Below are 24962 nucleotides of genomic sequence, written 5' to 3'. Positions count from 1 at the left end.
GTATCTGTCACTGATCTGGTATTCCTGTCCCCAGCTGCAGTGTCTCCAGGGCCACCTACGCGCAGTGAGGGCAGGGCCAGCTCAGCACAGCGTGCCCAGGGCCTCCTCTCACCCTGTAGCCGGGGAGGATGCTTTCCCAGAGCGGCTGGAGCCAGGAGTACCAACCGGGCACCCTCACACTGCTCAGGACCTGGTCTGTGTCGCATGTCCCCCCGCCTGCCTGGGGAAAGGCTTTCAGCCAGGAGGGACCCAGGGACAGCAGGGCTGTGTGTACTGGCACCCAGCACAGAGCTGCCCTTGGCATCGCCCTGCTCCTCCGGGGCTGGAGGCGGCCACCGAGCCCCGCTGGCACTAGCAGAGCCCGTTCGGGGCTGGGCTCTCACACGCCGCTGGCAGCGGAGCGGAGCCCGTGGGAGCCCCCGGGAAGAGCGGGGGGTCGGTAGGGCGGGACAGAGCCTCGGGCAGGGCCGGGCTGGAGGCGGCTGGAGGCGGCAGGGGACACCCCGGCTTTCCCACCGCTCCACCCCGCCGCATCCCCGCCAGCATCCCCGGGGGCAGCGGCGCCGCCTGCGCTGGATCGGGCGGGGGCTGAGGGGGGGGGGGGACGGGGACACCCCGGGGGCGGTCTGCGGCCCCGATCCTGCCCCGGGGGCCGAGCCGGGCTGGCCCCTCCTCCGGCACGGCCTCCCGCGGGGCGGCGAGCCCCGAGCGCAGAGCGGCGGCGGCGGGGCGCGCTCGGAGCCCGCTCCGCCGGGCCATGGCGAGCGACGGCGCCCCGCCCGGGGGCTCGGGCTCGGGCTCCGTCTCGGGCTCGGGCTCGGCGCTGCCCACCCGCTTCCAGGAGACCGAGAAGCTGCTGGCGGCGACCGAGGGCCGGGAGGAGAAGGGCCTCCGCGGCTCCAAATCCTTCACGGCCGCGTTGCCCGGCGAGGCGGAGCGCAACGGGCACGGGCTCGCCTACAAGTCGGTGTCGGTCGGGCACCTGGAGGCGGCCCCGCTCTCGCCGTCCCGGCTCAGCCTGGGCAGAGCCTCCTCCACGGGCACCAGCACGGCGGCACCGGAGCAGGGCCGCCCGCGGGACTACCTGGTGCTCGCCATCTTCTCCTGCTTCTGCCCCGTCTGGCCCATCAACGTCGTGGCCCTCGTCTTCTCCATCATGGTGAGTCCGGGACCCGCCGTGCGCCCGGACCCGCCCGGCTCCCCCCGCCGCCGCCCCCGACGGCCGGAGCGGGGCCGGGGAAAGGGCCGCCCCGGAGCTGTCCGCGGTGCTGCACCGGCGGGGACCGGGGCGCGGCGGGGACCGGGGCGCGGCGGGGACCGGGGCGGGAGGAGCCTGCACAGCTCCCGCAGCTCAGCCGAGAGCGCGGGGAGCTCGGCCGGGCTGTGCCGCTGCTCGGCTCCCGCAGGACGCTTCGATCGGGGTCCGGGGAAGAGAGGCGGGTGGAGGCGGGCGGGGGCTCTCCGAACCGGCGGGGACCCCCGGCAGAGCCGACGCCCGAGCCCGGGACAGCTCGCGGAGAGGCGACGGGATGGAGAGGGGCGGCCCGGGATTTGGGGGTGGGATCCGGGCGCACCCAGGGCAGGGCTCCGGGGAGGCCGATGGCTCCGGGGAGCCCGGTCCCTGCCCCCAGGCAGCGGTCCAGAGCGGCTCGCTCGCCGGGCTTCCCCGGGAAGGAGCTGCGAGGCGGAGCAAGGACAAGGGATCTCCCTCCGCACCTCCCAGCAGCCGAGCCCAGCCCTGCAGCACTGGGGAGACCCTGGCTGGGGGCTGGTGCCTGTCCTCAGACACTTCAAAGGGACGGGCTGCACCTGCAGCTCTTTTAGTTGCCCTGGAGAAGCATTTTTCTCCATTGAACGTTCCCCACACCTCATCAAATACACCAACATCAGAGCAGGAGAGAATAAAGCCAGCCGGCCTCCCACCCATCCCAGGTACGGGTGGCTCTGTCAGCACAGCCCTGCGGGTACGGCCACCCCCTTACCCATCAGGATGCCCCACTGCTTTACAGCCCCCGGGCACCTTTTATGCCCTTGATTTGCAACGGAGGCAAATCTTTTCTTTGAAAATCAGCTCAGGGAAAGCAATTACCTGCTTACCACACAGAAATACACTGAGGTGCATCTGCAGCCAGCACTTCCCCAAAAGCCACCAACAACTTGAAGACAGACACTGGCAGTTGCCACAGAAAGCCCTCTAGAGAGACCAGTTTCCATTTTGAGGAGGAATCATCATTTCTGCCCGTGCCAGCTGTCATCTGCGTAGTACAGTTGTGTGGCGGAGCCTGTTTAGGCAGCATACGGGGAAGCCAGCCAGCCTTGTTTGGCTTTGCACTGCAACGAGAGGGAAAGCAGCTGGGTATTGCATATCCATGGTAATAAACAAGGTCTCTCACGGGGATTTTCCAACCACATTAGCCTTCATGCAAAATAGATTCTCACACTCTCCCTTGCAGGCGTTAGAGCCTCCAGCACAGTGGGGATGTGCCTTGGGCCACATAAGCCCCATGGAGCAGAAGAGTAAATAATGAAAAAAGAGCAGGAGTCAGTTAATACTGCTAGACAGCGAGGTACCGGTGTGTATTTACTGTGTTAAACACAAAGGGAGGCAGGACCAACAAGGCAATAAGAGTATTTGGCTGCCCTCTGCTTCCAAGGCCCTCGATAGCATCAACCAGAGCCCACCCAGAGCTGGGGAAGGGGATGCCCGGCCCCAGCTCTCTGGGGCCACTGAGGCAGAACACGCACTTGAATGAGCTTGTTCTCCAGGACAAGGTTTCTAGCACACACAGCACGTTAGTAGCCAGTGCGCATCCTCTGGCCCCTCCACAGTCATCCCTGCACTCCCTGTCCCATGGGACACTTAATTTATTACTGTCCTTTCTAGTCCTGGCCATGCCTATACCATTACACACACCCTCCACCTGCCAGCCAGGGACCCCCGCACGGTACCAGCAGAGCGGGACAAGGAGTGATCCTTGCTCCGTGCTGACCCTGGGGAGCCAGGAAACATCTGGCTGGGTCCTCCTGCCAGCAGGAACAGCTCCTGGGGCATCAGCTGATGTTTCATCTGCTTACACCAGGGAGGAACTTCGTTCCCAGTGGCCCCCAAGGCTCCCACAGGCTTAGGTCTCCCCACAGAATAAAACCCAGGAGTGCCTGATCACGTGCAAATCTGAGCAGGAACCAGGTTTTCATGATTCCCAGTGCCTGGGGGGGCAGGGGGGCCTTTCCACAATGTGCTGACGTTCCTTTAGCTCTGCAATTGTATTTTTCTTTCCTAAGTCAATGCTTTTTGCACATGAAAGCTTTTTTCTGGGTAATAAGCAGCAACCAGAGAGGAAAGCAAATGAATGCTTTTGGGTTTAGTGTCTCATAAATCATTTTTCAAAAGCTGCTCTCAGATCGCAGCAGGGCCTATGGCCATAGGTGGAAAAAAAAAATCTGCTCTAGCCCCCAGCCTGTTCCTGATAATGCTGGTCTTGTAGAAACGAGTTACCTGGAGGCCCCTCCACGGACTCTTAGATGCTTTTTCTTGACCAAGCGAGGACCTGGCTGCACTAAGGGGTTTGGGTCCCTCCCCGAGCCGGAGAGCGGGGCTGATGGACACAAGGGCAGCGCAGCCCCGTGGGACCCATCTCAGAGGAGTGCAGGGCAGGGCTGGGTACCACACACACATATTGCTGTTACCGAATCCCTTCCCCTTCCTACCAAAATGCAGCCACATCAGGGGAAGAAGCAGAGAGGTCACTTACCAGCGTACAAAACTCCCAACAAATGAAGTGAAAAAGAAAGGTAAATCCAGCCAGAACCAGCATAAAGTAACGCCAAGGGCAACTCTGCACAGCACTTGGCATCCAAAAGTACTGTCATTCCTGAAAGATGTGGGAGAAGTCAAACTATCCTTACTCATTTTAAATGGCACAGCCATCTGTCTAAGTCTGATGTTGACTTATACCTCTCTCAGAATGTTTTCTTCAACAAAATGCAAGTGTCGAGGATTAATGATTTATTCTGAGTAACTGGTGGAAGGCAGCAGAGTGCATCCAAAGCCAGTTCATAAATTGGGAAAGATTGCGGGGAAGAGGAGGTGACGATTCGTCTTCTCTGTCCCTGGGACTAGCACAGAAAAGTAATTGCCTTCATTTACAACAAGACAACTTAGGTGATCTATTATGGAAAAAAAACCCTTCTGAACAGTAACTTGAACAGATAACAGCTTGAAAACAGCTAAGATTAATAACTCTTTTGAATCACCCAGATTTACCTGGCCCCATGGGTGCTGCGGTACCGCGTGCCCTTCCAGCCCCACTTCTAGGGTCCTTCAGGTTTTCTGATACTCCGCTGTAATACGGAGTCCCTTGGCACACACACAGGGACTCACTCCCCTGTAGCCCTCAAGCCTTTCTGAGATATTCTGCCTCGGCAAGTCTCGATTAATAGATGAGATGTTCATGTGTTTATGTGGAAAGCAAAACACAGGATTAGTGATACTAGAGATCTATAATCAAACTGTTCCACACCGATGAATAATATATGTACAGTAACAAATGCTTGCTAAACACCCCATGCCAATGCTGATGTATTTTTCGTAATTGCTCAGGATAAATGAGCAGTAAACACTTCCAGAAGCTGTAGTGAAAAATGTATCAAATTCGTTAGCCTATATATTTTCCCTAGAAGACAGCTAAAACTGCATATTTCACTGCAATCTAACCCACACCCTGCAGAAGTATTACACTTGTTACAAAAATCTGAGCCTAAAAATCCCAAGTGTTGGAAGCTGCCAGCGAGCAGGGCAGGGATCCTGGCAATCCCTGGGCTACTGCGTTCTCCCCATCTCTCGCCACCAGCCCGTGAGGCTTCATTTTGTCACCTCCTGTTCTGTAATGAAAATAGGCTCTTGGCTGCATCCCATCGATTTAAGATATTGTCTGTCAAACGTGCTGTCGAGACCAGAAGAAACAAGGTCTTGAGCTCTCCTGGTGTCAGCGGTGGGGACGTTGTTATACAGGGTGGCACGTGAGCGGAGCGGGACGTTTGCAGGGATGCAGTGGAAGCAGCCGCCTGTTTGAGGCTCCACTACGTTATTTACGTGGCGATAGAAACTAAAACAAGTACATGGAAACCTTCAAAGCTGCATTTTACCTACCTGAGCGCTATGGAGCAGCAGCCAGCATGCAGCCCGGGCTGGGGACCTTTTGGTCACGGTGCTGCCAAGAGGGTAGCGGTATTAAAGCAGGATGAACGGGAAATGGGGTAGTAATATCAAGTATTTGTTCATCTGAATTCTCAGTGATGTTTCATGGTTAGTGCTGGAGCTGTGCTAGGCCTCCTGACTCTTAATTTTCCTTTTTTTTTTTTTAAACATTTGACAGGGGACCCTTTCCAGGGCAGTTGTTATTTCTGAGATAACACATTTTTTGAAAGGAAAGTGGGATTGCTTTAATACACTTCCACCTTTAACTCTTTTTAACTAGCATATTTATTTTTTCAACTCGGAGTTTCCCCAGTTTTAGCAGCCACACTCCAAAGGGAGGAGCCGGCACATGGTACGGGGCTGCAGGGAGCTGCTGGCTCCACAGCCTGCCCCAGATATCCTTCTTCTCCCGAGACCCGGCTCAGTCAAGGCAGCATGGCTGGAGACAGGCGGGGGAAGATGCCTTTAACCCACGTAAAAATGTTAAATACTTAAAAGCATCTCTAAAGAAAGAGTAACTGCTTCAAGGCAGCTAAAGTATCTACAAAACCCCGTCCCCAGTCAGGTTGAGGGGAGTTTTGCCCAACTGCTCCATCGGATCGGGGTGACAGACCTGTGTGCCGGGCTCCCTCCTCCTTGCCCTGGTCTCTCCACCCAGCCTATGTTGCTTTTCTTTCCCCCCACTCCAAGCCTTCCCAACCAGGTGAAAATCATAGAATCATAGAATCATTAAGGTTGGAAAAGACCTCTAAGATCATTGAGTCCAACCATCAACCCAACACCACCACCCACTAAACCATGTCCCTAAGTGCCTCATCTACTCGTCTTTTAAATACCTCCAGGGATGGGGACTCAACCACTTCCCTGGGCAGCCTGTTCCAATGTTTAACCACTCTTTCAGTAAAGAAATTTTTCCTCATGTCCAAATGTTACCAATGGACCTTAAAACTCCTTATCCAATTTCCCTCCCTCCAAAACCCCTTTCCTGATGGGTTTCACAGGAGCCAGAAGGGCTCTGCGTGAATTCGGGAAGGCTTTTCGGTCCGGAGAGATGTGCTGGTCACAGACCGTCTGCCTCTTCTCGAGCAGGGAGCTCCTGTTTTGCTGATGGAGGGGCTCCAGCCTCTCCACCGCACACGCAGTGAATGCTGACGCATGGTGAGTAATTTCACCATAATAACCTCGCCGTGGTACTGCACAGCTGCCCTAAGTGCTAGGTCCTCCCTCAGCCAAGTGCAGGAAGCCCAACACGCTTGCTCCAGCAGGCTGGGGAGCACTTTGGGCTCCTCTCTCAGCAGTAATGCTTCTCCCTCACCGGGAACTCTTACTTTCAGTATTTTTCACTTGGAAACCAAATGATTGCCAATTACAAGAACAAGAAACAAGATCGGTCCTTATTTAATCACTTACTCCGAAAGTTTACAATGCATCTGTGTATTACACTTTTTCCGATGAGCTGTGCTTGGTCTTCAGGTTGCTGCGTGTAGCTGGCATAGGTGGAGGCTTCTCTTGCGCAGCGGGTTGGACCCGCTAAGGAGACCATATGTCTCCTTAGTATTTCGGTATCAATGTCAGCAGCACTGCTGAGCACAGGGCAGTAAGAGAGCTGGCACTGAAGCTCAGAGGAGTCAGGCCACAGCGTCACCCTCGCCGCCCTGTCAGGCACCAAGCAAGGTCTTGGTGAGCCCACGCTCATCCAGTCTTATGTCTTTCCTCTTTGGGTGTGAGCCCAAATCCTGCTCAACCCATCCAGCCCCTTGCAGCTGTGGCCCCGGCAGCACTGCTGGGCAGACCCCGGAGATGCCCTCAGGGTCTGGATCTCTGCCGAGCCCATGGGTGGCCAGCCCTGCCTGAGCAGTGAAAAGCAAAGTTTCCGAGGGAACCTCCAGGTTGTGTTCTCCATCCACCCTGGGTTGCCATTTGTTCCCAAAGACAAGGACCGCTGCAATTTATGCTACCGAGAACCTCCCGTTAAGATGCCAGTGCCCACCAACATCAGCGCCAGGCAAGTCCTGTTCTAGCTCCAACTCTTGGGTTGGAGCTATCTCTCTTCATACCTTAATGAGTCCACGCACAATAATTTCCAGGCACCTACTAGTACCTTCCACCGTCCCATTCCTCAGCCCTGCCACAGCCAGGGAGCCCTTTCTTTTAGCTACAGAGCAGAGGAAAGCTTTCACTGAGCTGCCTGAAGAAATCAATAGAGCAGCAGGGGAAGTCACAATGAAACTAGAAGCAGAATAGAGAAGCAATATGGACTATTCCTTCCCTCCCTACAGCACACACAAGAGCAGGAATTCACTGTAGGAGGACTGCATTTAAAACCAGAGGTGGCGAACACGACCCATCTACATTGATGCAGAAATTCAGGGAAATGCAGAGGCACCAAAGCACATCCCATCACAAGATGAAAGCCGGCAGTCGCTGCCCGCTTTATCAAAGCCTGTTCCTCTCGCACACACATTCAGCTCCAACGGCCAGCAAAGAGGCCACATGCTGCTTTGGAAATGTCACTGCTTTTTTCTTCAGTTTGTCGGTGATAGTTAAACTCGCAATATACATCGCTTCTCAATACATAAATCTGGGGAAGAAGGCAGGGCGCTTTTCCTGCACACAAGCTGCAGAAGTGCAGTGGTACCCCTGGGGGACGCAGTCCCCCTGTGCAGTCCTGTAGAACTGAGCTGCTCTGGGGACTGAAGTCAAGAATTTCAGGATTTTTCATGAAAGAATCAGAGAGGGGCTGCTGCTGGCTGGGGCTGTGCCGTGCCTTCTGTCCCCTGCCGGGGCTATTTCTTAGTCACTCCAACAAAAGACAGACTTGAGCCAGTCCAGCTCCTACCCAGGGCAAGCAGAACAGCATTCCAGGTGGGCTTCTCCAGGCACGTCAGTTTAGCAGGGCCACAGGTTGTCAAAGCCATGGGCTCACAGAGGGGATACGCGTGCCGTCCTGCGAGAGCCCAGGGGGGCAGATCCAGCCCCCCCACTGACGCAGCAGCTCTCATTTTGGGGACTACAGCCAGAGAGTCACCCCAGAGCTGTGGACATTCTCAAGCGCCTCTTTCTGTGTTTCCCCCCAGTCGAGGAACAGTGGGCAGCAAGGGGACATGGATGGAGCCCGACGACTCGGACGCATGGCCAGGCTGCTCAGCATCGTCTCCATTATGCTGGGGACCGTCATCATCGTGCTCTACATCTCACTCAGCGTCAGAGGTAACACCTCCTTCTCTTTTCCCCAGCCCAGCTAAAGCAGGAACCTCAGGCGGCTCCTGTCTCCAGCCCAGTGTGTAGGATACACCTGCCCACCATCCACCACCACCCTAGGGCAGGTGGTGCTCCATTCCCGCCCCAACTGCAGTGGTAGGGCACTAAGCACCTGTACGGTCCAGGCTGGTTTGACCATCACCAGCTGTACACACTCGTGCAAAACACCTTGGAGAACGGGCTCCTTGCAGGAGCAACACACGCTGTTCAAATGACCAGAATGGAAAGTCCCCGCTGTGCTGTCCCATAGCGCAGTGGTGACCATACAAGGTCCCTCTGGTGAAAGGTCTTGCCCTGGCAAAGGCTGTGGTGGGTTTAGCAGTGTGTAGTGGGGTAAGAACTGAAGGGTTTCAGGACGCAAATCAACCTGGCCAGAAATGCAATCCCAAAATGTCTGGGGAACCTCCCAAACACAAACCCACCTGCCAAACCAGCATGACCAGCATGCAGCTCAGGCAAACGGGAACCTCAGAAACACACAAAGCCCAAGCCAAGAGCATAAGGGAAACCTCTGTGACTACTGGAAGCTGCCCTAAGACTCTCTTTATTTTACAGTTTCCTAGAAGACGTTTTAGCATGCAGATACCTCGAAGAGGAGGAAGACAACTTTCCTTTTTGGGGTTTTTACTTTCAGCCTTGCAACAAAAAATTGTCACAGTGTAGGTGGGCAGCCCTAGACACCCTGCTCTGGAGCGCCGTCTGAAGGAACGCATGCTTCTACTTCACCGCCTCTTGGAAATGAGTTTGTACAAGTGATGGGATAAAAAACCATCGCAAGAAGGAATGGGAAAGGACGTCAGATGCCGAGCGGAGAGGAGAAGGGGGAAATCCGCTACCTCATTCCCCTCCAGCAAAACTCATGGAGTGGGGAGACAACTACAGTACAAGAGGAGGAAAGAGTTTCAAGAACGAAGCTTATTTTAAAAGAAAAATTTAAGGCAAGAAGGGGACATTTTGAGGAATCCTCCTAAGAATTTTGGCACAAGTCACTGAATTTTTGGGGGGTTGTTGGTTTTTAAATCGTCAAATTCTCTGTCTCTACAAAAAAAACAAAGCTCAAACTGCCATCAGGAGCTGAGAGCTGTTCCACGGAGGAGGAGGGAGAGCAGAGCTGCAGCAGGACCAGAGCTCTGCTCCGAACGAAACACAGCCGCAAAAGCTGGAGGATGTGGTGGGTGCTTTTGTATTTTTGATGAAAAAACAAACAAACAAAAAAAGACAATGACCATTTGCATGCCTTTGGGAATGTTCTCCATGTCTATTCCTACAATCTCTTTTATCACTTAGGGCAGATCTCAGAGCTGGCAGAGCAGGATGTTGCTGCATGAGAACGCCAGGCTCCTCCTCACCCCGATCCCACGGTGGGGTTTTTAACGGAAGGAAAAATAATGCTTTCTCTGTGAACCCACACATTTCTCTCTCTGTGCACCCAAAGTGAGGTTCATACTCACGGAGCTGAGAAAAGAGCCTGGTTAATCTGTAGCAGCAGTACCAAGGCACGGGGAGCCTGTTCTACCAACGTACACGTTTCTGTCATGTCATGTCCATCACACAAAAGCTTCAGCGTGATCCAGCCCCCGCCACTGTCAGCGCTCATCTCCCCGACCCTTTTGGGCTTCAGCTTAGGGCCTTCCAGGAGACTTTCAGAGGCACGGAAGAGTTTAAGATCCCTGCTCCTGTCCCTGCACCCCTCGCACGCTCTTCTGCATCTCTGAAAATCTCCAGCATCCCTGGAGCTGGCTGGGGTCAGTTCCACAGGTAGTATTATTTTTTAATGTTTTGTATTTAACATAACAAGAAAATAGACTTTGCTCCTCCCGATCTGCCTATAGGTACCCTGCGCCCCGCCACGTCTTCCACACCACGCGGCTCCCTCGGTCGTTTCCCACGGGATCCGATCCCGCCACGCTCCCCCCAGCCCCATCCAGCCCCAGCCCCTCTTCCTCCCCCTCACCCTGTCCTTGCCGCGGGTTGTTACTGGGGTTGGTCCTCTATCTGGCCACCCAGACTATGCAAAGTTTCCTCGCCTGTTACTTTATTCAGGCTTTGTAGATGTCTTCTGGCCATATCCATTGGCTCTGTATTAGCTGAGCCTCTCTTTTATCAAAACTTTGCGGGCACAAGTACATGACCGAGAGCTGCACTCCCCGGCCTTTCTGTTGTCTCCAGCTGACAGCCTTGGACCTAGAAATATGGACTGCACTGAGAAATAAGGTGCTTCAGGGCACTTCTGCTCCCTACCATCAATCTCCTGAAAAAAAAAACCCAAGCCTTAGACCAAATCTAATGCTTCTGAGGGCTTGTCTACATGGAGAATCTACTGCACGCCGTAAGAAACTTCACAACATGACAACTGCTTGGCACTAACTTCTTCTCTGGAGTATGTGAGTGGGCATGCGTGTGCACGTGGGGTTAGCACGGGGTAGCAGTCCACTGTAAATCCACGCTGTAGTTACTCTGCAGTAACTAATGGGCAAAGCCATGGGCATTGCTGTGAAAATTCTTGTCACCTGTTTGATTGCTCCTCTTTAAAGTGTTTTCTTTTGCTAGGCATTTGAATCCGGGGGGTGAGAAAGCCAAATCCCCTAGACACACTGTTAACATTTTTCTCTACGTTAAAAGGGATGCCAGGGACTCACAGCAATAGCACATCACTACAGCACTTTCTTGGGCTCCATTCCCATTCACCCCTTTGCCAGCACTTTATTACAAACTACTGGCTTCTAAAACGGACCAAATTTGCAACCTTTCTTTTGCAATTCATTTTTTGTGAGCTTCAGCCAACAGGGGCCACTGAGCACTGCCGGCTGTGAGCTCCCACCCGCAGCCGCTGCCAGGGTGCCCCTTGGCACCAAACCTCTTCTTCCTGAGCTCATCAGAAACCCTCCCTTGGAGATTCAAACTCTCATCTTATGGTTGATGACATCCCATCGGATCCCCCAAACATTTCCTTCTTTAACACTTGAACCCGAAAGCTGCTTGCTGGGAAACACGCATTATTTTTTCCGAGCTACGTAAGGGCAGTGCTGCCTGTCCGTGCATCTTCTGCCCTTTGCTCTTTGAGCTGCTGAAATTCAGCTTACGGTAAGAGCCGAGCAAGCTCCTCCTTGGGTAGGAAGAGCCGACATTCAGGGAAAACTGCCTCAATGAGTTATAGTACTTGAGAGCGCCAAGTATTTAGTAAGTAAGAATTTAAATGCTCTTTTATCATTATATAAAGCCTTTCTTCTAAAGTGCTTTACCACATTTAAAGGATTAAACCTTGCCACCCCCCACGAGGTGGGTTAGCATTACGCTGCTCTAATTGCATAGATGGCAAAGTTGCTCAGAGTCACATGCACCACACAGCTCCGAAAAGAAACCCTTTTTCTTTCTCCTCCTTAATAGAACCATGTACGAATACAGATTTCCTTTGAATCTGATTTTTCCAAAGGGATCTAGGCAAACACAGGCTACACTTCAAAATGGACTGGGATACCCGCAGCTGTAAGAACAAGGGGGCTTTGCGAGGCAGCTGCAATGGTCCTTGCCAGGAGAAATCCCCGGCTGGTGAAGCACAGAGCAGTAGAGGTACCAGAATTCATCTGAATGCAGGAGAAGGCAGAAGCTTCCCCCAGAAAACCCATGGTGATGATTTATCGCATGCACCCAAATGTGGTTTTTGCCTCCTGTCTTAGCCTGTATCATCGGGCTGCTGAGGCAATTGCATCTCACCTCGCCATTAAGTATAATAAAAAAGAAAAACTAAGACACTTAAATTCCTTTCATTTTTAATCTTCTTTCTGATTAGATACAATTGCACTGCTCTGCCCTCTTGAATACAGCTTTTTGGTTCTTATTCTGCACTTAAATCCAGGGGAAAGCCTCTACAGTTACTCCTGACAAAATATTTTCTCTCCTTTTAACCTCGCTCTCCAGTGCTAGAGAAACAAACTCCCCAGGGTTATCTGGAAAGTCTCTTCTCCCTGCTCTCCCCCAACTTCCCCGCACATTTTGCAGCCTGATATTTTGCAAAGGTTTTGCCACTAGACCCTTGCTCTCCACGTCACACGCGGTTTTATCCCAGCTCAGCTGCCTAATTGGCTCTTTCGGGTGCATTAGCTTGTAATTGCAAAGGAAGAAGTTGCTGAGCCCCCAACCCTTGAAGTACACCTCACCTATGATTGCGTTATGAGGGGCTAAATTGTGGCAGAACTTCATCCTGAGGCCACCAGCAGGCAAGTTTCCTCCTTTGGTCTACATCTGGGTAACAACAGCATCCCCTCATGATTTTTTGCTGATTCAGCGTTCACCTTAGCTCAAGCATCTTTCATAGAATCATAGAATCATTGAGGTTGGAAAAGACCTCTAAGATCATCGAGTCCAACCATCAACCCAACACCCCCATGCCCACTAAACCATGTCCCTAAGTGCCTCATCTACACGTCTTTTAAATACCTCCAGGGATGGTGACTCCACCACTTCCCTGGGCAGCCTGTTCCAATGTTTCACCACTCTTTCAGTAAAGAAATTTTTCCTTACATCCAATCTAAACCTCCCCTGGCGCAACTTGAGGCCATTTCCTCTCGTCCTATCACTTGTTACTTCGGAGAAGAGACCGACCCCCACCTCGCTACAACCTCCTTTCAGGGAGTTGTAGAGAGCGATGAGGTCTCCCCTCAGCCTCCTCTTCTCCAGGCTAAACAGCCCCAGTTCCCTCAGCCGCTCCTCATCAGACTTGTTCTCCAGACCCCTCACCAGCCTCGTTGCCCTTCTCTGGACACGCTCCAGCACCTCGACGTCCTTCTTGGAGTGAGGGGCCCAAAACTGAACACAAATTCTTTCCGCATCCAGGCACAACCGCTCCTCTCCTTAACTTTGTTTTTAGCACACAGGAGGGAGATCACAAAAACTATGTCATGAAAAGACTTTCCCTCTCCATCCCCACGAACAAGCCCTATTACTTATGTCACAGCTCTTTGCCACCTGCTGCAGCCTCCTTCAAGCACGTCAGAATTGAGGTTTTTATGTGTTCACAACTATAACAGTCACGAAATCCTCAGGGTCTGGCCAACTTCTACCCCCTGGTGAAGGAGAGGCAAGAGATCCAAGCGATGCGTTGGCAATCCAGCCTTACCTGACAGTGAAGTTGAGCTGCTAGGAGGATAGCTCGCTGAAGAGATGGAGAAGGTGGGAAACGTCTCTAAATGTAAGCTGAAGTAGGAGTTACGATCGACAAGTGTGAGGTCCTGGTGGGATATAAATACACGGTTTGCACGGCTCGGGAACAGCCTATGAGCAGAGCACGTGGCTGATGGCACCTCTCTGGCACCGGTGTCCCTGGGCTCTTCTCCCCACGGTTTGGGGGACAGTCGGGCTCTGCGGGGCGGCACAGAAGAGCCCTTGCTGCGTACAGCAATGCCAGATCGAAGGCTTAAGCTGAACGAGTGATTTGCTGCTGCCGAGCAGACGAGCTAGCTGGGTTTCATACCACCTTCTCGTAGGATGCAACGACCGACGGTCAGAAAGGGTCTAGCACGAGTCCGTCAGTCACAGCAACACGCTGGCTGGTACCCAGCCGGGTGCCTGCAGAGGAGACCAAAGGGATTTGAGCAGAAAGGGAGGAAAGAAAGCGACAAAAGATTTGATTTCAAAGTTTGCTGTGTTAATGATGAGTTTGCTTTATCTGGTCGGTATTTCACTCCGTCCCAGTTTACCCCTCTCTCCCCACCTTTGCGAGTTTAATGTGCTTACCCCTCAGCGTCTCTACCCCTAGAGCAATGCACGATTCTCACAGGCTCTTCCCCCCCATCCTCTGCCTTTCCTTTAATCCGGCACAGGTCTTGTTGGCAATGAGATGCCATCGCTGGGCTTCACTGAAAGGGGTTGTCGAGGGGGAGGGAACCTGCTCCTCTAAGGCTCTGACCCAGGCTGGCTGCCGACTCCGGCATGTACCGCTGCAGCAGTTGACCTTCCAAATACAGACTTCTCCATGTAGACAAGGGGAGCAGATCCTGCCTATTAGCTAAAATTAAAGCTCTGTTTCCATTCGTTCTGAGTCCAAGGAGAGGCTGCAGAAACGCACCCGCTGGGCTGGTCCCATGTCTTTATTTATTTCTTTTTTCCTGATACCCCCAACCTTGCCCTATCACTTTGTTACTTATCACAGAACCACAGCCAGGGCTGCACAGTCAAGCTGGAATAATTTCAGATTTAAGGTCGATTTTCTTTCATCCTTAAAGCATACATCCTTTAATTTTGGCAAAGACCGTTAGATTTGGACTGAAGACTCCCATGCTTGGGCACAAGCCAAGGGGGTGGGGGGTGGGGGGGAAGCAGCCTTTTCAAAGTGGGAATATTTGTAAAGCATTTGCTGACACCAGTAGGTAGCGAAATTCAAACCTATAAATACCCATCCAGGATAAGAAACATCAGAAAGTGAACGTGTGCAGGATTCACCAAGGCAACCCTGATACCACTTCGGAGCAGGTGCCCTTGTTAGATGGTGCCCAGGAGACAATCCTTTGCGTGGAAGTGCAGAGTCTACCCCCCCCCCCACTGCGGTCACCACCGTCCATGCACCGGCTCCTCCTGTTTTGAAGCCAAACTGGAAGAGCCGCGTTTCACACACAGCATGAACATATCAGGAATTGCAGCTGGGCGCTTCTCTTTGCTGATAAATGTTTCTTTTTCTGCAGGATGATATGATATATCTTATATACTTTCTTTGTATTTCTTGGCATGAGAAAAAAATTAAAATGTAACATGCATGGTCAAAGCTGAACTTGTTTCTCCTCTTTAAATGAGAAAAAAAAAAAATCCAAACTACTCATTTAACCATTGCTTCAGACTCCAAGAGCAAGTAGATCAGCTGGTATTTTGGGTGCAGTGGATTGCATATAAATACATATAAGCAAAAGGCAGAAGAAAACAGCACAAGTCAGAGCAGAGAAAGGTCCACACAGATCAGCCTTGTGCTGCAGAGACAAGTGACGCCGAGCTCCTGGGAAAGCACAGCTGTTGTGGGAGGTCTCCCCTGGGCCGTGCCACAGGGCACGCCTGCCCAGGGAAGCAGGAGAAATCCTCCTTGCTTGCAGCGCACGAGGAGGGGATGGGGAGTAGCCACCGGGAACTGCTTCTCCTTGCTGGCCCTGCCACTGCAGGTCAGTAATATGGTGCACAACCAAGTCTGAGAGAACACATACAAATGCCAAATCTGCTCAAAACCCAAAGTTATTGATCAAAACCGTAGATTTCAAGAATGCACAGCAAGATTTGGTCTCTACTCAAGAAGCCTAAATGCAGGCTGCTCCCAGGAAGCAAGTCCTTTTTAAAAGTTTCTTAAGACAAGGCTTGAAAATTCAGCCATTACCAAAAACATTGGCTTTAGTCTTTTCCCGGGAGCAGATTTTCCAGCCAGACCGGAAAGCTGTTGACTGTGTATAACACGCACCTTGGGTCACTACCAGAGTTTAAGTTTATTTCTGCGTAACGGCACACCGGTCAGTCCAGGCTACTGATCTGTACTAAAGATTAGTGGCACAACCACCTCATTCAGCTGAATCCTAACACCCTCCTCTGGCTGCGCGTCTCTGGCATCCTCCGGGAATGAATGGCAATGCAGCTTCCAACCCCGCTCAGCTTGGAGAGGAGACTTGCCAAGTCTGAGATGAATTAGTTGCCTTACACAGCTCTCTCCTCTGTCGCAATACGCCCAAGCTGTCCAGACTTCAGGGTAGGACTTACTGGAGGTAACACAGTCCCGCAGCTTCCCGAGGACAACTCATTCCCTCACCCAGCGAAGCAGCACACACAAAGCATGCACATGGGAGGCTGGTGCCAGCACCAGCGGCAGGGATCAAAAATGAGGCTTTATGGCCCCAGAATTGTTATCAGAGACAGCACTTCCACTTTCATCCATGTCTCTGAGGGAAAAAGATAGATGTAAATTCTTTGCAACGTTGGCAGCCCGTAGCGTGATTCAGCAACAAACGTACTTAATGGCCCTGCCTGGAGCGCGTCCTGCTGATGAGATTCCCTCCGAGGCAGAGGCAGGTCGCTCCCCACCGGAACGGCCAGAGGCATTAAGGAGCGCTGAGCCACCAGCGCTGTCGCAGCAGCCCGGGAGGTCCGGGGCTCCGCTCCCCCGCAGGCAGCTCACCCGCCGGAGCCTACTGGGTAATAACTCAGCAGCAAACACTGCCATGAAACAGATTCAGCTGTTTGAGTTGCTGTGGCCACGTTTAGGAAATGGTTACGCCCGTGTTGGCGAGGCAGCAGGGTGAACGGGCCGTTCAAGACCACCTCTGTGGTCCAAACCCAAATCCCTTAACCTCTGATGTGATGCAGTAAAGCTTTGGTCTGCCTGTCATTTTCATAGGCAGCGTTATGATAAACACCTCTTTTCTCTTCTTAAGGATGCAAGCTGTAGGTTTTTTGGGTGGCAATAAATAAATAAATAGGAAAAAAACGCCAGGTACTCAAAGCCAGAGAGGATGCAGATTAAAAGTTCGCAAACTCATGAAAAACAGACATGTTATCCTCATGCGCACCTCAGAAAACGATCAAAGGAACAGTAATTAGTTCTTCTAGATCTGCCGCTGCCCACAAGACAAAGCCCAGCCCTTATAAGCCGGAGCTTGCCTCAATATTGGATCTGTCCCTAGGGTTTCCGATGGTTCAGGCAGCATGGCACTGGCACATCACTGCCCAAACAACTCCCAGTGAGACAGAGCTGCTCTGCGGCCTCGAACACACCGGCAACGAGCTCAGCCTTCTTGTTTATCCCATAGCCCTTCTCTTACGCTACGCTACCCACCCCCTACCTGGCTCTGTAGCTTGCTAGTGCTTTTTTAACAAATTCAGCATATTTCTTCGGTGCGTCCATTCCCCATTGCTTTGAAAACTGCAAGTCTAACTAGATCTGCTGGTTCTTAGTCCTAAATACCCTCCCCTTGTAACACTACCTAAATCAGCGTTCTTGATGTTTAGTTTCACATACCAGGGTCAGGATACCAGCTGCTCAAACCTCTGTCTTTAAGAGCCACCAGCCATGAGTACTTACTCACAGCCACGCGGGTCCAAACTTACACCGCACTACGGCTACTCCCATTTTGCACTAAGGCTGGACTTCGCACGAAGCCCGTGTTATTCACCAGCAGCATCCCCCTGCCGCCTCTGCTCGCCCAGAAGTGCAAGAGGCATTACCGTCTGCACAAGGACCCTTGGCAACGCAAGTGTGATTACAGGGGAGGTCCAAAGAGCCACCTTTATTTGTCCTGATGGAGAAACAAGACGTAGATGTTTAGACAATTCAGCGTAACTTACTTCCCACTATTCAGCAAAGCAAAGGGGGTTGTGGTTGTGCTTGGTGGTACCTGTGCGTAACAAAAGACTGGGACAGAGTGGTCCTGGGGGGGGGGGGAAGCTTTCGAGGAACGGATGCGATTTGCATCTCAGCACATGATGCCTGAGGTTGCTTTAAGCCATCTTTGGCCTTCTTCGTTTATTGTTAAAGAATTCAGCAAGCAAGAAGGCTGAGCCGGAAAGAACAATGGTTTTGTCTTGGAGGAGGAGGATTTTACTCACATAAACCCCCCCCACCATGGAGACATTTCCCTTCAGTGGCGAGATTCCCCTCGGAGCATCCTGACCGTGTCACCGAAGCAGCTGGACAGACGCAAGTTCCAGACTTCAAAGACCGAAGTTGACAGCCTCGCCTCTGATGTTTTGCTAAAGAGATGGGAGTGCCAAGTGCTTTAGCCTCCTGTTTTATTAATATGCTGCTCTGATGGGCTCATGTATAATAGATTCGCAAAGGAACAGCAAGAGGTTTACATCCAATTTCCATGTTGCATATGTTTTCTACTAAACACCATAGGCTCTCCGTTCACCTCTTAATGTTTGCCTTCGCTAATGAATTTGCATGAGCTTTGGGGTTCAGGCAAAGGACAAAAAGTTGGTCACCAGTTCTTCAACTGGTTTCCATGACTTTGCTCCAGACAGAAGCTACGATTTAAAAGCACAGGGAAATGCTTCCATTTTCTCTCTCATTCCTAACACTGGCTGCTGTTGAAGAAACAAGTGTGCAGCTAAGGGTTTCCTTGGGCACCCTCAAAGCCGTGCACAGCCTCTTGGAAAGTAATTTGTGAGGCGACGGAGCCAGAGCCGTGGGCTGCTGCAGCCGCCGCAGCCACACAGGCAGCAGCATCACGCAGTCGCACCGGCAGCAGGGCTGCAGAACTGCAGCGGCAAGACCTTGTGACGAGCAGCACACAAACACGCCTGGCGCTGGTACAGCTCACTCCGGTCCGCAGAGACACAAGGGGCTTGTAGCTCAACGCTGGCCAGAAAAAATAATAGATTGCACCCCAGACTTCTCTCTACTCACAGAACAAGTTCTTAGCTGTAGAGATTAAAAAAAAAAAAAAAAAAAAAGACAAAATTAGGGTGTACGGTGGATGTCTCCTTCAAAATTTGAAGTTCACCAAACACACTCCTGGTAGGCTCTGGTAAAAGAGCAGAGAAAAACTGAATTTGACTTTGTGAGGGTGCCGAAAGCCTCCATCTTCCCATTTTCCTACCCAGAACCAGCCTTCCCCTTTACAGATGAAGACTTTTTTGCAGCACGACTCTGCACGTTGCCTCCAGTTCAAAGCTGTCACCGCTCCCCTGCAAACGCAGTCAGAGCGACACAGCCACGGCTCTCACATCTACATAGCGAGACATTTAATCAGGAGTCTAGCTGATCCTACATGGCGCAAGGTAGACGTTTCTATCACATCTCAAACTCGTTTTTTTTTTAATCAGACAAGACATATTCGATAACCTTTGCAGAAGGACCGGTGGTCAGGATTCATGCAATTGAAAAGAGGAGAGCCTGGCTTGCACAGGCAAGTATGAATTGCACCAGCAGATCGGGGCACTGCTCTAAATGAGGACCTTTCCTTTGTGGTGGTTACTGCTGGAGCCTTCAGAAGATGAAAACTCCCATCCTGCAATCTCTAGAATAGCTAAAATAGAGTAATGGGGATTTCTCCATGAGCTAAGCTACCTAGTTTATGTGCTAAAAAAAAGACTGATGGCCCTCATTGTTTCCAGCTTAGCTGTAATGTTAGATGCTATTCTTGCTCAAGAGCTGCCGAACGCTTCTGAAGCTTGCGAAGTTGTTTGTTTTAATAGCGCACAGCATGAAACAAAGCAAAGACGGGAAGTCTTCCCAGCAAAATGACTCCTTCTGCTGAGCTCGCTGTATCTCGCTGCCTCTTGGAAATATTTAATTATAGGCTGCAGATTCTGAAGCATTTTCTTCCAATTATTTGGTCTCAGGTCCAATTTCAAAAAAAATGGTATTTTATACACCTTCCCAGCGACGATCAATGCAAACGGATCACTTCATCGATTCCAGTTGGGCAGAAAAACAAAACAGCACCTCACCTGCTGCACTGTAATTCATTACCGGTCTGAAACAGCTGACCCAGGTACACAGCAAACCGTAATAAAATTAAAGGAATGTTGATAAGACCCGGTATCTTTAAAGCTCTAAAGCGATGCTCTATTTTTACCTTGGTTTTCTACACTGCAAAACGTACAGCCGGTATAAGCTGAAGTGTCCCAAAAAATGAGTTAACAGCTGTGGACCAGGCTCTTCCTCCCCTGCCCCGGCGATGGCTTGTCTCAGCCTCTCCTGCCGAGAGCTCCCAGACCACGGCCAGCCCAGCACTCGCCTCCGAAGGGCGTTATCGGCACCACGCTTGCAGAAGGGACTCGGCTGCTGGGTTAAGGAACATCTCTTTCTCAGGAAGCGTAGGAGAAGTTCATTCCCCTGGGATGTAGCTGTGTCTGTGGTTAGACCCGAGGAGGCTGCTGGTGGTGCAGGACAGCCAACGTCTGCCTGTCTGACACAGCGAAGCGCGCAGCGATGCTCTGCTAGCGAAGACGCAGCTGCCTCCAGGAGCCTCAGATTTTCAAAGGCCAAACAGATACATGTACCCGAACGAATGAAAAAGATCCGAACACCAAAATCCCCGCGGCAGCATCCCTCGCACCCCTCCTTTCCCCTCCCAGAGGCACCGTGGCACAACTCGAGCTGAAGTATCCGTGAAGTATTACGAGAACAGATGAACTTATTCATCCCCCAAATATTTGTCGTTCTTTTTAATAAAAAAACCTTCACCTAAGCCATTTATTTACATTTCCTGAAATGTATGGAAACTCAGGAAGAGCTGGCCAGCAGACCCCTCAGTCCTGCTGTAAGGTACAGACACAACCTGAAGGCGCAGTTGCCACCTGAATACAAAGACCTATTTATTTCGAGAGGGCAGACATGCACCAGGAACGGTCTCTGCTGCAGGCTGAGAGCCCTCCCGCCTTCTGCCTCTTCCTAAGCTACGCTTCTTTACATAAGCGGCGCATGCTTTTATAGACCTGACTCACAAACCTCCCCACCTCAGTAATATTTTAAAGTAAATTTAGCACTGGTGATACATGCCTGACCTAGAGGGAACTCCATTTATAGCACAGCAGGGAAATATCCACGTATGTCCCCTCCTGCACTTGGCCTCTCCACTCGGGTGTTTCTCTTGCTTCAAGGAGACGGGCTGACAAAGTCCAGGTGTCGGTTCAGCCTCCCCGCTACGCTGCAAGGTGGGGGACACTCACAGGCTCTCCCGCTTGTTCAGCACCATGACGGAGGTACCCACCAGACTCCAGTGGCGACAAGGTCCTTGCATGGTCCAGTTACCCTTTAATGTCATAAACGATCGTTTGTGTGTTAAGAGCTGGACCTGCCAGGGACACCAGATCAGCACTTTCACAGCTGCTCACGATTTCTTTTTACACCTGCAATATTCCTGAGCACCCTGCAGAGTTTTAAGAAAAGGTTCCCTTAAAAAAAATCTGACGTTTCAGCAGCATTTCACCCTGAAAGAAGCCAGCTCGGCACAGGTCTGAAGTCAGATGGATCTGTAGCAGATGACACATAACACGTACCAGCAAACATCTTAGGGAAGTTTCCACTGTATAGCTAGCAGCTCAATGGGACTTCGCAACCTGCAGCAAGGAGCTGCTAGTTCTTTTCAGTGCATCTTTAGAAAGGCAAAAGATGAAGAATACTGTCCCCGCTTCCAAGAACCTTGCATCAGGCAGAGGGGCATGGGCAAGGAAGATAAGAAAAGAGACAAAACGACATCTGCAGGGACTGAAGCCTACCTGTTTACACCATTTGTGGAAGAGCAAGCTGTGCTCGTGCACCAAAGCGGTTATCAGTGAATTTTCAGCTAGAGCTCTAGGTGGGGCTTTGATCGCCAAGTTTCAAGTTGCTCTGGGACAGCCTTCCTGGACTTCAAAGGAAGGACAGATTTTTAAGAGGAATGAGAATTATGAGACCAAAATTAAATCCACGTGTTTGAAATGTCTAGGTGAAGCCAAACACCGAGGAAGTAAGGGAGGAGAACCTGACGGGCAGTGCAGCGAGCAGACAAAGAAAGGTAAAGCAAGACAAGATGCAAGACCTAAACGGACACGATCGCAGAAGACCTCTCAAAATCACACCACTGGCTGACAGAGGATTCACAGGGCGTGAAAGTCAAAAGGCAACCAGAAAGTAACCCACAATGAGAGAATTGCCAATGCTGTTTCAAAGGCGGAGGGACTTCGATTACAGCCAGACTCGTCCTGCTTTACTAGCAGTGCTATCAAACCTGGGTTAACAGAGCCTCAGGGTCCCATTAAGAACAAAGAGCAAGGAGGGCTGCAACGACAGGGAAAGATTAAGCAAGGGATGAGCAGCAGCGCACATGCTTGTAACGGTCTCAAACAGCCTGCAAAGAAGGGGGGAGAGGAAGGCAACCGCAGGCTCCCCGTGTTTAATGAGCACATCCCAGACGCTAAGGCACAATCACCGGCAGCACAGCTTTTGTACCCGAAGACCCGTTTTTGGATAAAGGGCTGGCATTCAGAAAGTGTAAACACCTGCTGTAAACATTGAGATTTTCTATTAAAACATTCAAAAAAATCAAGTCCACACAGCAGCGCGTCTCCCATGTTCAGTGAAACGCATAAAACAAAGACACTCCTGTCTCTCTCCCCATGAATTTCTAATGGAGTGCTCAGCTCCCTTTCAGCAGTAAATCTGCTCATGGAATTGCACCAGGACTAAAGGAGCGGAGCACGGCTCATCCATAATGCACGAACACCCACTGCGCCTGGGCTTGTCAGGAAGGACAGCAGTTTTCAATATGAACAACAGTATTCTGGGAGGCGGATGGTTAAAAATATCTATCTTACGCCTGTGTCACTATAAATTATTGACTGTACAGGGAGTTGGAAAAAAGGATTCAGCTCCATTAATAATTTATTTTCTAATCCAAAAGAAGATGGAATTTTATGCACCACTTATTACCACCGCCGCAACTGGAAAAACTAACTGCGCTTCCCACTATCTGAAACCAGAATTGCCTTTCCATTTTCGAAACGGTTTTTGAAGTTTCTTCTCTAACTTGAAACATAAGAGTCAAAGCCTTCCCTTGAGAAAGCATACGGTCATTCCTGAATATTTAGTAGGCACGTTAAGGATACAGAAATCTATCTCCGCTTCAAAGCAGCATTACAGACACAGCACGACAGCTCTGAAATGAACTACCTCTCTTTGCTCCGAGCCTTACACAAATAGCCAGGCATCACACCGCCAGGCAGATTTTCTTGTTTGAGAAAATAAATTTGAGTGGCATCGAAAGATTTAGCACCAATTGCAAAAACACCAGATACCGATGGGTCCTTCAGGCACGACGCTGCCTGGTTTGAACACCTGAGGATGGAGGTGGTCCAGGCCGCAGCACGGCTAGAAAACTACAGGGCACGATGGAACTTTAGGGAGAGAGTTTTTACGATTGCCCGTACCATGTTCAAAGTATCGGCTCATTTTTGGCGTTCGTGTTGTGACTGCAGAAGCCGGGGCGGGGGGGAACATACCAAACTACTGAGAAGTGTATTAAAAAAGGGGGGTGGCACCTTATGCTGCGAAGGCTCTTCAGATCAACATCAGCTTTGGTGTGCATTTGGGAATTAAATGTTTTATACTATGGCTATATAGAAAACTTTTTAAAGCTTACCCGTAAAGAAAACCATCCTTGTTCCATCTGTCAAAGGACAGCGGTAAGTCATGACTATATTCAGACCTTTCCAGTGCGGGTGCCTGAAACAGAAGGGGAGAAGGGGAGTCCAGTCCAGGTCTGCACACGCAGGCAGGACGAACACATCCCGCCAAACCGAGCACTTCGGGTCAGGAAATGCTCCATCACGTCTGATATTTGGTACAAAAACAGAGAACAAACTAATTCGCGTGTTCACAATCCCAAACCGGAGAGATGAATCTTCTCTGCATCCTCCCTGAAGTTTAGGTAGGCAAAGATTGTCATGGGGAAAGAACCAAGCACCTTGCTTAGAATTCTAATTTATTATTAAATTACATATCAAAGCTTTTTTTTTCCCATACATACAGAGAATGCACAATAGGTGAGAACAAAAATAATTACAGTTACAATAAAATAAGTTTCAAGAAGCTGTATGAAAAGCAAAAAACCAGAAAGTGCAATCAGAAACTCATTTACAAGGGTCTGGACTGGGGTATTTTGTGAGAAAGGTGGGTTTTTTGTTTTTGTCTTGAGAGAATGTTTATTCAAACTGCTTTCCTCAGTCAGTAGTAGACAGATCAACAACCGCTTACGTATTCGGAACTGAAAGCATCACACTGGTTTCAACTATCCAGTCGCCAGGAGAGATACAGGGCACCAAGAGGACTTGCAGATGTCACCTAGAATATGGCTCAGTTTTGTCTCAGCCTGTCTTTCGCTGCAGTCTCCTGTACTGCATATTGCTCAATAGGACCCCTGCTCCGGAGGGTTTCATAATCCGATACTGTCATAAGGAGTTTCGGAATTATTTCCTCCTTCATAAGTGATACAGCTGTTACCTCTCCTTCCTCTTTCAAATGAAAGCTTTGGGGAAAAAAAAGTAAAAACAGGAAAAGGTTATGGATCAAGTGATCTTGGGAAACAAGCTGCTAGAGTTAAAATAGTCCTGACTAAATGAGTTACACAGTCAGAAGTGGTGGACTAGACTTTGCTCCCTGAGTAGCGGTTTTGGGGGAGCTTCAGGAACGTAGCTCCTCAGAGGACACAGCCCTGGAGGACAAGCTGTCGACAATTTATCTGAAACTTTCACATCACCTCAAAATCTACTTTTGTTCTTTCGTTTTCAACATCCAGCGAGGAACTGATCCTTTCTTCTCACAGTAATCTTAAGACTGTCCAAAAGAAAGGACTTCTAAAACTACAGATGAAAAATTCTAGTTGATTATTCAGTGTAATGAATCCAGCAGGAATTTATACCACACTTAACGTATCCAAAACCTCCTGAAATCAATGTTGGTTAATAAAAAGCGTTGTGCCTTCCCTGGAAGGGCAAACTCTCGTATTACCAGAAGCACCACACTGCTTGGTCCCAGAGACGTACAGGATAGCCAAGC

The 24962-nt window shown here is 50.8% G+C and overlaps 1 protein-coding gene across 1 annotated transcript; it reads left to right on the top strand.

The window, feature by feature from the left end:
• The first annotated feature begins 756 nt into the window (after positions 1-756).
• Positions 757-15209, top strand: TRARG1 (trafficking regulator of GLUT4 (SLC2A4) 1). Its single transcript, XM_076354581.1, has 3 exons — positions 757-1159; positions 8275-8407; positions 9014-15209. Exons 1-3 carry the CDS (start codon positions 758-760, stop codon positions 9019-9021), a joined length of 543 nt encoding a protein of 180 aa, XP_076210696.1. The 5' UTR covers position 757; the 3' UTR covers positions 9022-15209.
• Positions 15210-24962: the final 9753 nt, after the last annotated feature.

The sequence above is a fragment of the Aptenodytes patagonicus genome, chromosome 17, assembly GCF_965638725.1.
Source record: "Aptenodytes patagonicus chromosome 17, bAptPat1.pri.cur, whole genome shotgun sequence".
NCBI lineage: Eukaryota > Metazoa > Chordata > Aves > Sphenisciformes > Spheniscidae > Aptenodytes > Aptenodytes patagonicus.
This window is presented reverse-complemented; position numbering and strand designations above follow the sequence as displayed.